Source organism: Branchiostoma belcheri, unplaced genomic scaffold (assembly GCF_001625305.1).
Source record: "Branchiostoma belcheri isolate BF01 breed outbred unplaced genomic scaffold, Haploidv18h27 scaffold80, whole genome shotgun sequence".
NCBI lineage: Eukaryota > Metazoa > Chordata > Leptocardii > Amphioxiformes > Branchiostomatidae > Branchiostoma > Branchiostoma belcheri.
In genome coordinates this window covers 1150634-1163813 of record NW_017804465.1, presented here as the reverse complement: position 1 = coordinate 1163813, position 13180 = coordinate 1150634, and the positions used below count along the sequence as shown (strand labels likewise).

General features: G+C 42.2%; 1 protein-coding gene across 1 annotated transcript; it reads left to right on the top strand.

Moving 5' to 3' along the window:
• The first annotated feature begins 4454 nt into the window (after positions 1-4454).
• LOC109486452 (cadherin-23-like) lies at positions 4455-13093 on the top strand. Its single transcript, XM_019790282.1, has 12 exons — positions 4455-4478; positions 4869-6161; positions 6572-7702; positions 8079-8166; positions 8854-9123; positions 9778-9985; positions 10643-10773; positions 11122-11197; positions 11427-11613; positions 11908-12057; positions 12506-12659; positions 13086-13093. Exons 1-12 carry the CDS (start codon positions 4455-4457, stop codon positions 13091-13093), a joined length of 3720 nt encoding a protein of 1239 aa, XP_019645841.1.
• Positions 13094-13180: the final 87 nt, after the last annotated feature.

The following is a 13180-nucleotide window of genomic DNA, read 5'->3' as shown; positions in this document are numbered from 1 at the left end:
ATTGTTGTATTCAACATGGTGGAATGATGGAGTTTTTACGCTGTGTTCTACTCGTGTGGTGTGTTGGTGCGCTGGTGGTAGATGTAGGTGAGTGGATGTGGTTTAAGTGTTTACTAAAGGAGCATCATGAATAGTATTAGCGCTGGTGGTCTTCACAGACTATTATCTAGTAGATAATCTCATTAACTCGCACTATCTAAAGCTTACTGTAAAGATGGAGGCACTGAGGTAGAGACAAACCCAGGAATAGACAGAATAATGTAGACATTTTCATTTTCTGTCTTTTTTTTTAGGTTGGTGTACCATTTTGATTTTGAGTTAGGGCCGCCATGATGCTCCATTAAAATATAATGACTAACCACGCCTGATAGGAGATGTAGCAATAGATAATCACTTGAAATATATTAACTCACGCTATCTAAAGCTTATTGTAAAGTTAGGAGAACTGGGTTATAGAAAAACGCTAGGACAGATAGAGTTTTGTAGACAATTTCCTATTCTGTGTTTTTTTTACCTTGATGTACCATTTTAATTTTGAGTTAGGGCCGCCATGATGCTTCTTTAATATAATGACTAACTACGCCTGTTAACAGATGTAGCTATAGATAACCAGTTGGAATATATTATGATATATTTTAGATATTTCGAGTGCAATGATAATTCATTACTCGACAACTGTGTAAGATACAGCGTGTGGTATCTCCTTTCACGTTAGTACAGTTCTAGAAGGCTGCATAAAGCCTTTAATATAATCTTTTCCAGGTGGTAGCCCCTATTATGCTAACCCCTATTTTTACGACCTCTTATTACCTCTAATTACTAATTGTGTATGGTATTATTCTCTTTGTTGGTATATCGTTTTGGACGAATAATGAATGAGCCATACATATAAGTAGCAGTAAATGGAAAACCTCAAAACATGGAAGGGAAACCTGGCTTGATACATGAGAAGATTTTCTATTGTCGTCTGTTACTCGTGTGAAGTTGAACGTGAAAAATTTGGTTAAATCGACGGTTCACAATGTGGAGACCCTTTTTGTGGTCCGCCTTTTTTTTCCACCGTTATACTAACTACGTTTTCCGACTTTGCACTAAATATAGTCGCTAATCCCCGTCTGTTCAGATTTGTTGTTTCAATGTTACCGCAACAGGAAAGGAAGCTAAGGGATCTCAGGTTGTATATGTATGTTCACGGTGTCAAAAATAGCCTCGACTATATATAGAGAACATAATGTTAAAACAAGAATTTTTATACAAGTATACAGATGTATAGGTTTGGTAGTAACATAACAATTTTGCTGTGAGTTTTTGTTATCCACAATTGATTACTATACTTTGATTTCCCACTATATACTATGGCTTCTAAAGTTTCAACCATACAGAGGTCAGATCATACCTCATTTCACCTATAAGGTGTTAAAGCGTAACGAAATCATACATTAACAATTATATTTTCCTGATGTAAACGGTATGATATCTTGCACCAAATGACATTTCTTTCAGTTGTGTATCGTGTTTCAATTCATTCATCTGAAATATATACTATTAGGTCTTTAATTTCTCGAAATGTTAAAAAAAATCCTTGAAGTATATAATCTTGTAGCTTAAATAGGAATTTAAGAGCTTGCAATCACTAGTGCATTTCGAACCTAATGTAATGTAATGGAAGGTAGGCATTGAATGAGTACTCCTTTTTTTGGGCATAGCTATAGAGGCTTAATTATTTCCATGGCTATTTCCGTGGTAGTAGACATTAAATAGATATAGAAGCTTATTTTAATCATTTCCATGGCTAGTTCCGTGGTGCATGTCATGTCAGACTACATAGTTTTCCCCCTGAAAAATCTATTATAGTTGCTCCGCTAAGATGAAAACACTTATCAATTGGTGGGGTTAACGTGAACCCCTTCATGTTAAAGCTATTTTAAAGAAGTATAATATTATCAACTATAAATGGCCATATACATGAATGGGCAATTGATGCATTCCAGTTTGTTGTTTGGTTGTATAGGTGAATGCTTGCTGCATACCTGTTTGTTATTTGCGTTTCCAGTTAGTAATAATGAAATTGGCCACTGAAGAGGTTCAATGGACCATATGTGCTTTATTGCTGTTTACACAGTGTGTTTCATGAGGGAATGTCCTGGCCTGGATTAATAAAGATAAAAGATTTCTATCAGCGATTAAGGTACCAAAGAGCTGTTAGAATCGAAGTGTTCTTTGTTCAAATCCTTGGTACTGGAAGGCCACATATGTTGTATTCATGGAAAAGGCACCCATGTTTACACTCAGGTAAAAATGAGCTTCGCTTAAGTAAGCTAGAATGGAACGAAGAGTATGGAAATGAGAATAACAGTCTCCTTCCTTTAACTTCACATTTGTATGATGTGTTTTAATTCACTTCAAATATTGGAATGGTTAACGACCAGGCGGTCAGTAGTCCGGTTGGAATATTTCGTGAATAAACAGACTCTCTCCAACAAAAAGGCAACACCTGCTCATTAAAAGTTGAGAGCTAAATAAGCAGGTATTGGAGTGTACGTGCTGATCAGGTTGTAAGAAGGTTAAGTCCATGACAGTGTGATTTCATAGGTTCATTCACGGAACACGTACTTGTCTTTACTGTAGTCTTTTGTATGTTTCTATTTGCCGTAGTTAAAACGTTTTGATTATCTGGTTAACCTTTGTGGACCGGTTTAATCAGCAAATCCCTACTTTGAAATATTTGTTAAGATTCAATGAAGCATGTTTTGCAAAAAACAGTGGTTAAACTATGACGAGGCCAGCACTTACACAGAGCGCCGGATTAGGCAAGCTCCAAATGAGCAGTCGTAAAGTTAACGCAATTTTTGAATGACAAAATGTACTTTTTTTTTTATATATTCCAACATGTAGTCACAAGACGTGGTGACGACACACTCGAGTTTTTTTCAACTTATATTAATGCGGCCACCAACACAGGGGACAATACAATACTCACTTTCACCTGAGCGAAGTGAGGAAAAGTCGTGTTAAGTGCCTTTCCCAAGGGCATAAGATCGGTGGCATGTCAGAACTCGAACCCGGGACCTCTTGGTTCCGAGTCGAGCACTCTGCCGCTACGCCACACGACCCCACCTTATTTGTGTTCAGTGTTTGACTACATTTGCAACTAACTCTTTTCTGACGTGTTAGAATACGCAACACCGGTTACACGCACGAATTACTGACCTCTCTTACAAGTTCATCATGCCTCACAAAAGACACGCTTCTGCGATTTTCTATTGTACATGTACGTGTGACGGTAGGGTCATGGCGAATACCAACTGACAGGCACACATAACCTATTTTGGGAGGAAAAGTAGCATTCTTTACAATGTTTGTCTAGAAATGACATTTAATGACACGACGTGAAATTATGCAACAAGGCACAGGGCAATATTTTCTGAGACAGTTATATGAATGTGTTTCAGTAAAAATAGTAGAGCAGTAGTTAAGTTAGACCATCCCCATTTGAAGCTAAACATGTTATCTTTAAGTTCTATTTTCATAGTTCATTACGAGTTCTGTGCTTAATTTAAACACAACAGTTCAAGAGTGTAACTTCTGTCTCAATTTGTAATGTTATTTTGACATATACTTTACATTGACTTTACTCCTTTTTCCAGGATGCACGCCAGTATATGTAGACCCCAACCCATCCACCTCCTTTGATATAAACGAGAACGAAGCTATCGGGTTTACTGTCTACACTGTGACTGTTGACGATGACGACCCAAGCAACAACGCTTTTACATTCAGCATAGCAGGCAAGTTTCATCCACCTTGACTTTGACACTTTTCTCGAAATCATTTGTCTGCCTTGACCGATGTGATCTGGGCTTCATGGAACTTTTTTCTACTTTCAAGTAAAGAATGATTTTACATATTTTGATAGCGTTTGTATGTTTTCTCAATAAGCTAAATGATTTGACTTTGGGCTTCCTGGATGCTTCCCATGATGCTGCAACAGAACTTTTACTCTTGATATCTCGTGTTTTGGACACAATATGTGATCCTGGTTTTGTTAATACGTTCATCACAACATAATGCTAACATGAAAGAGAAGACTGTATGCTGACATTATTACTAAATGTATATTGTTAAATTATACAAGACTGAAAGAGAAACTGTTAACCTTTGAAACTTCTTAACGTCTGATGCTCTCACCTCTCCAGATGACCAGAACTCCGGGCTCTTTACTATTACCCAAACTTCTAATTACAAAGAGGCAGTCGTTACCCTAGTCGGAAACCTCGACTACGAGGCGTACACAACACACACCCTCACCGTCACAGCGACAAACCGTTATAACGAGAAAATTAAGCCTACCATATACGTCAACGTACAGGTAACTATTCTAATTCTAATGTTTCTAATTCCTTACTTTTCCAGAAAGCCATTCATAGCAATTTGTGTTTCATGGCCCATCGTACATGTACCTCGTTGGTATCGTACAGGTTTGTATCACTACGTAGTAGTAAATGGTCTAGAAAGAACATTAAATGCAGGTATTTCGGAGTGTCTAATACAGTGACCAACCAGCTTCATTCTGCACTGTTGAATTTTCTTGAATTCTGTTTTATCATGTCATGACATAAGCAATATCCACTATTACATGAATAGCAAGTCATAATGTATGTACAGTTAGTAGTTATTGTCCTGTGGAAAATAATGAAGTCTGTGTGTCATCTACGTGCTAAAAATTGGAAATCACAATCGTAAATGCTTAGTTTGTCTTGTCCATGGTGAAAAACAAATTACTTTTTTTACATAACCCGTATCATTGAAATTAAAGCTCCCCCTATAACCTAAAGCATCTTATAATTTTCACCCATTGTTTTATATAGGACGTAAACGAGGCACCAACGTTGAACCTGAACAGCGTCGTCACGATAGCTGAAAACTCCACAGTCGGGACGTCCGTTTTTAACGTGAACTGTGCAGACCAGGACACCACGAGTCCGAATGGTGACACCGTCCTCACACACACCGATACCGGCAATTCGGGGTTCTTCGACGTGGCCAGTACAGGAGAGGTGACCCTGTCTAGTTCCACAGATTTGAACTACGAGACCAAACAGCTGCACACCATCACATTTACCTGTACAGACGGAGGCACACCGGCGCTATCAGCCACGGGGACTCTAGACGTCCAGGTCACCAATGTTAACGAACCACCAGTCATCACAAATCCCAGTGCCGGTTCTGAAATCAAAAGCATTGACGAAAATACAAGCCCGAACACTAACGTGTACCAGTTTGTCGCTTCTGATGAAGATTCCGGTGACACAATGACCTGGACCATCGACAGTCAGACTCCAAACACACAGTTTGTTCTTGACGGCGCTACCGGCCAGGTGTCTACAGTTTCTAGTCCAGTTTTGGACTTCGAGACCAACAATCAGTACATACTCGTCGTTCATGTTGCCGATAGTGCAAGCCCAAGCCTGACAGCCTCTGCCTCGCTTACAGTGAACCTGAATGATTTGAACGAAGCGCCAACCTTTACAGTCTTTCCCCCGTCGGACACATTAGATGTTGACGAGAACGAATCAGGTTCTGCCGTCCTCTTCACATACACGGTCTCAGATGAAGAAAGCGGCTCGTTAACATTTACCATGGACACTAACCCATCAGGTGGCACCGCTCCTTTCGAGTTTGTGAAGACAAGTGCCACAACGGCTGATATTCGGACGGTAGCGGCACCGAACATTGACTTTGAGACTGTGAACCAGTACGATTTGACACTGACGGTTACTGACGACGGTTCCGGAAACCTTAGCGAAGACCGGAGCTTGACCATCTACGTACAAGACATTAACGAAGCACCGGTTATTAACAACACCGCATCGTCGCTGACTATGACTCTAGACGAGAACCAAGCTGCAAATACTGCAGTCTTCACCTTTACCGGAAATGACGAGGACCAACCGGGTGACACCTTAACTTGGAAGATAACCAGTCAGAGCCCATCGAGTCAGTTCGACATCAACGCTGCCACAGGCGTGATCTCCACGAGCTCCGCTTCAGTTATCAACTTTGAGAGCGCGGAGACACAGTACGTTCTCGATGTCACACTGGATGACGGTACAGGGGCGAATACCTTCACGGCTACGGCAACCTTAACCATCAATGTCCAGGTACCGTTTTAAAATTGATATGATATGTATTTTAATTGCATTTTCCTGTCCATATGGACTAAAGGCACATGTAACCATATATGGTCTCGGGCATGTAAGATGTATGCCATGTACAGAACACTAACAAGTAACATTTACTACACTCTAACGCTAAATACTAAAATTTTATCTATTAAGATAACATTGTGTATATCTAAAAATAACCATAACTTTATCATACCATAAACAATATCCAACTTTATTTCAAAAGTAATCGGTAACGTATGTAGAATTAGTAGCTACGTTCCTTGGAACCAAATGCTATATGCTACAAACCATAATGATATCTTTTGTACATAAAACATGTATCTGCTGAATTACAGCAAACTTTATAATCCAATCTAAAGCAATATTGTCCAACATTTTTTTAGGATGTCAACGAGACCCCAGACTTCACCAGCTTCCCCGGCTCGGCGTCTGTGGACGTGAACGAGAACACGACCGGCAGCGTGACTGTACAAAGCTTTACCGTGTACGACGACGACAACGCGCTTGTCTCCACCACCCAAGACATCACCTACACCATCGCTTTAGTGAGCCCGGCTGGAGCAACCCTACCGTTTACATTCGACAAGGTGGACAACACCAATGTCGATCTGAACACAGACTCAACCGCCGCCATAGACTACGAGACCATGTGGTCTACCTACAGTACAAACCAGTACGAAGTTACCCTGACTGTCAGTGATGGAACAATTTCCACTCCGAGGACGTTCTACATCAATATAATAGACGTGAACGAAGCTCCAGTTATCACAAACCTTGCGTCTTCGCTGTCCATCACAATCGACGAAGACGAATCGGGCGGGAAGAATCTGATCTTCTTCACGGGGACGGACGAAGACTTGCCCGGGGACACTCTGACGTGGTCTATCGCAAGTCAAACGCCAAGCGCTCTCGGAACGAACTTCGAGATTGGGCCGTCTACGGGAACACTGAGCGTCGTTTCAAGCCCTAACCTCGACTACGAGCAAGAAACGCAGTACCTTCTCCAAGTCGAGCTAAGCGACGGCACAGGAGCTGGACGTCTCACAGCCACGGCGACCTACACTGTCAACATTCGGGACATCAACGAGGCGCCATCTTTCTCGGATACGTCACTGACGTACGAAGTGGACGAAAACTCGGCCGGTGGGGTCGCAGTTTGCCCCACCAGTAACACGGCATGCACTACAACCCTACAGGGCACCGACCCTGACGGCGACACACTCACGTACTCACTCATCTCGTACAGTCCCGTAGAAGACGGATACTCCAACCCCTTCCAGCTAACCCAGTCAGGAAACGACCTAGTCCTAGAGACCGTGGCAAGTCCTGAGTTAGACTACGAGCGAGCCACAGCGTACACTTTGAAAATTCGCGTCAAAGATGGAAGCACATCCGGAAGTAAGTCCTCAACTGGAGAGATCACGATTAACCTCGTAGACTTGGACGAGTCGCCGGAATGGAGGAACTTGCCGAACAGCGTCACCGTGAGCGAAGACATGGCGGGGAACCAGAAGGTGTGAATCACTTTTGATTGCAATTTTTTTATAATCTTTATGTTGAATAAGTAAATTTTAACATTACTATCATGAAAGTTCATCCGTGTTGGTAGTTACATGTTTAGAGTTAAAACTTTTGGTCCAACACAAAAAGTTCTCTCACCTAGAGCTTTCGACCAGTCACTCTGGTCTTCTTCAGGAGACTGACCCAGTGAAGCTTGTCACTAGATGACGTCAACAAATTTTGACATTGTATGCTAAATGATAGCCTGTAAATGTATAATCATTCTAAAGACTGATGCCTCTGTAAATAGCTTCACAATTCAGCCATCCAATAAGGCTGCCAGGAGGCATGTATATCTTTTGCTAACCAGTCTACTACTACTTCTATTAGGTGTACACGCTAGACGCCGTGGATCCCGAGGGGGTTGCAGTGACATACGCCCTCAACACCGTAACGACAGCGTTCCAACTAGTGGCTGGTATTTATGATTATTTATGTTGTAATGCATTATCTTGAATATTTGATTAACTTAATGTGAGGAAATTGTACCCTTTCTTGTTTCATTTGATTTCAATTGATTTTCTTCATTTCCTTTTCTTAAATAAATGATATAATTTTCACTATAATGGTTATATATGATAGAAGTCCCCAACAACTGTTATTTATATTCTACCATGGTATAATGGTTACATATGATAGAAATCACCAACAATTGTTACATATATTCTACCATTTAACCATGATATAATGGTTTTATATGATAGAAGTCACCAACAACTGTTATTTATATTCTACCATTTAACCATGGTATAATGGTTATATATGATAGAAATCACCAACAATTGTTATTTATATTATACCATTTAACCATGGTATAATGGTTGTATATGATAGAAATCACCAACAATTGTTATTTATATTATACCATTTAACCATGGTATAATGGTTGTATATGATAGTCATCACCAACAACTGTTATTTATATTCTAACATATGTTAATCATTCATAGTGCAACTTTTGTTCAGATTTCGTCCGTTCGTTTTGTCCTTATACTGTTATGTATTCACTTTAATTCAATCATTGTGTCTGTGTTTTTGGTGTATTTCTATTACCATGGCCCATTAGGGAAAAAAGCGAAATAAAGTTCCTTTATTATAATAATAGGTACGGGCGAAATCAGGACCACGACGACCCCGAATCTCGAGTCCGGGGCTTTCCTGTACACATTAGAGATAGAGGCTGTCGACGCCAGTTTCAACACAGCCACAAGCACGCTCACAGTCAACGTGGCTTTCTATGACGACAGTCCACCGGTTTTTAGTCCAACCACCTACAACGTGAATGTGAATGAGGGAGAGAGTTTGGGGACGACCGTCACCACCATCGCGGCTACGGACGCTGATGTGGGCGATGTTGTACAGTACTACATTACAGGTTGGTCTCATTACATTTATCATTATCATTATTGCACCTTTACCTGGTTAGGTGTAACAAGTCTATCGGTGTAATATACCCAGCTGCCACCTCGCCGCGTGCCCGCAAAGCTGGTGTGTTACGCCGAAGGGCGTTTATAACGGCTATACAGATACAGATACATTTACCTAGTCCCATCCTCCTGTCTGAGGGTCGGGGACTATGGTGGCATCCAGTATCAGCCTCCTCCACTCTCTCCTGGTTCTGGCCCTGTGAGAACCATTTACTAGTAATTTTGGATACATTTATTATCTATAGAGATGATCTGTAATCTGTATCCTGGGGTGGGCTGGTTGGTACCGGTTGGTGAGTCGGCTGTGGCCTGAAGTTTATCCTATTCTTCGTCCAGTTTTATCCTCTGATCGCAGAATATGACTTTCCAGAATGTAATGCTTCAATATGTATAGATGGATGGCACAGGCGACCAGTCTTGTTTACCACTAGCTCCCTACAATGCTCTAGGAGGTTGGGAGGTGATGGTCTGGTAAGTGCGACAGGTGCCTAACTCCCAACCATGGTCTGGAGAATGTCGGGAGGCCATAATGGGCTATGCGTGATGTTGGCTATGTGTAATGGAGGCTTAAAGACCTGCATTTCTTGTTTTTGTCCTGATAGGAGGAAACGGGTACTTCCAGGTGGACAGCTCGGGCGTCATTACGACCGGAACCGAGCTGGACCGGGACGCCGTCGGCTCCCCGGCCTCCTACACCCTAACCCTCACGGCATACGACACGTCAGGTCTCTCTGCACAGGCCACGGTCACCGTCAACGTGGACGCCGTCAACGACAACGCACCGATATTCTCCCAAACTGTGACCTCTGTGTAAGTAACGGCAATGTTAGTACTTCTTGGTATGGGAGTATTGTTTTGGGTGCCTGACTGTTGAGTTTGTGTGTTTGGCGTACGACATGTCAGGGCTCTCCACTCAGGCGACGGTCACGGTCAACGTGGACGCTGTCAACGACAACGCGCCGATATTATCTCAAACCGTGACATATGTGTAAGTAACATCTGCTTTCTTTTTGTACTTTAAATTTTCTTATCATCATCTTCATCCCTTCGAGACATGAGCCTGTGATTAAATTATGCCCTTCCAAGGACAGAACTGGGGTGATATTCTCTCAAACTGTTACTGCTGTGTAAGTATAGAATTGTTGTTAGCACTTCCTGGTACGGAAGTATTGTTTGGAGTGGCTGACCGGTAAGCTTGTAAAAGCCAAGAACCACACTATATCATAGATGAGCCTAGGTCTCTACACAGTACCCGTGACAGTACTCATTTGTCTTGTTTCAGGACGTCCTTGTTTCAATTTTCCCCCAGGGCCCAAATTATGGGAACTCTGGATCTGGCTAATCTGGCTCCCATTGTAGTCTTCTGGTGGTTATTTCAATCAACAAGTTCAGTGTTAGTGTTTTGTAATTTTTCGTTATCTCGTCTCTAGACGAAGTCAATTGTATGCCTCTTTGTTTTTAATCCAGAGACGTCACAGAGAACACCGCCACGACCACCTCTGTGCTCCAGCTGACCTGTACGGACGCTGACACAGGCACAGACGGGGACCTCGTGTACGCCATAGACTCCGGCAACACGGACGGCCTGTTCGGGCTGGGTGAGTCTCTACTAAGGTTGGGCTACATCCATTATCAGGGAGAAGAGTATTGCTGTATCCGTAACAATGCTCAGATATGGTTCTGGATAGTCCACCTGTATCCAGAATAGGGCCTGGGGCAAATCTTCAATCTTGGATACGCGTAGACTATACTGAACCGTGCCTGATCCTAAGCCTGCAAGTGCCTTTTATGGAAGTTCATAAGGAAAATGATACATGCGTCAAAATTGTGCATGCTGTTCTACATTTTGTATAGACATCTTTACTTTGAGGTGATGAGTTGTGTAAATGGCATTGTTAATATGTCACCTGTAGACTGATTGAAAGGTATTTTGGGCATCTATGCAGATACAAGTACGGGGCTGATCACGGTCGCCATCGCCATAGACATGGAAGCCGCTGCCATCATCTCGGCAAACTTCAGGTATCAATTATTTATTTATCATTTATCTATGATTATTTATTGGTTTGGCAAACACAACCAGGGATGTCCCATTAGCGTACATGTAGCTCTTATGAAAGGCTAGGCCGGGAAATAGATACATACAATGGCTATACACATAATCAATAAAACATATATACAAAGAGTCTGACAATTACGTTCGCTTGCTACTAATAAAATCATTCTTCTTTCTCATTGAACAAAACTTCAGGTACACGCTGAAGGTAACGGCCGTGGACCAGGCCGCTGTGGCCGCCGACCGTCTCACCAGTACTGCTACCATCTACGTCACCATCACTGGTCAGAACGAGTTTACCGCAAACTTCACCACTATGCCGGCCAGCGACACTGTTACACTGTCAGAGGACACAGCGGTGGCGACTACGGTCACATCTGGTGTAAGGATGACTCTATGAACAATACGTGCTTTCCATATCTATACCTATCCATCCGTCTCCCTTACTCTGAGGAAGGTAACTGAAGTAATATTATTTTCGAAGGGGGCAGGAGGCAGATACTCTCACATCTATGCTTCTGTGCCAATTTTCCCATTTAAACAGGCTATACAAGAATCCTGTCTATAGTGACCACCTGTTCACATACACCAGATTTTATCGGTCTTCTTGGGGCGTTTTTACTGCACTGAGTAAACATAATTCCGTGTTATTTACATATTCTATGCTGGTATTTAGGTTGCGGCTACTGATGGAGACCAGGGATCCCAGGGTGACATAGTGTACGCCATCACGGGAGGAGACACCTCCACACCGCGTACCTTCACCATGAACCCCGACACAGGCAGGATCGTACTGGCTCAGCCTCTGGACTTCGAGACCACACCGGTACGTTAAGCAAACTGTTTTACACACACTTCTCTTCTCAGGTCCCGGTAGCATAAATTCAATCAAGTTAATCTTATTGTAAACTCAATTTGCCAGACGTCTATGCGTACGATTGGCGCAAGATTAAAAACTGAGAACATCCTGGGGTCAGTCGTGCATGTGTCATTCCAAATTAAACTTAAATTATAGAAAATGCTGTCTAAGATCCTTTTTGGTGGTTGGTCCTGTCTCAGTCTGCTTGAAAATCCTACTACAACAAAACCACACGAAAGCCTATGACTAATGTGACCGTCTCATTATCTGTCTAATGGCTGCATTTTATGAACAGTATATCATAGATTTTGGTCTCTTTAAGTACTTCTTTTTGTATGGGCATTGAGCTCACCTCGCCTTTTGTACGCCCCATTAGACAATATGTTGTGAAACCAAATATTTTTCCCTATCAAAGGTATACTTCCTGGAACTGTCCGCTATCGATGACGGCAGCCCTGCTCTGACGGGTACGACCACCCTGACTGTGAGCGTGACGGACGTGGATGACGCTAGCCCCACATTCAGCGCAGAGACATACGAGGCAACGGTCAGGGAGGACGAGACAGCAAGTATGTGTATAAATCAATTCATAAGCAACAAATTGTATGTTGTATTGAATGGATTTTGTTAATTTAGGAAAGTATTATGTCCACCTACCTATCTTGTCCCCCGAACTGTCATGAAGAATGGGGCGATGACACATTTGATTATATGCCTCCCGACTGTTTGTGTTTGTGTGTGTGTGTGTGTGTGTGGTTACGGCCAGCAATTCTGGAAAGGCGGGGGATGCCCATTCCAGGCTTTCCCTTGTCACCCACTTCATCGACCTCCTTCCAAAGTTCTCTGGCGGTGTGGTTTTGCACAGGTTGCCGTGGTGCGTCTTGAAGGCCGAACAAGAAAACAACATTACACCAAGTCAAATCAAACATTCCCTATGTCGTTTAGTTGAGGGTGTCGTTTTCTTTTACCCTACATTATTCATTTTTCGGTTTCAGTGTTATGACCTATAATTTTTTTTTTGTAAAACTCAACGTTGATGGCCGTTACTTGCATCTTATTCCATGTAACTTCCCTCCACAGACGCCTATAT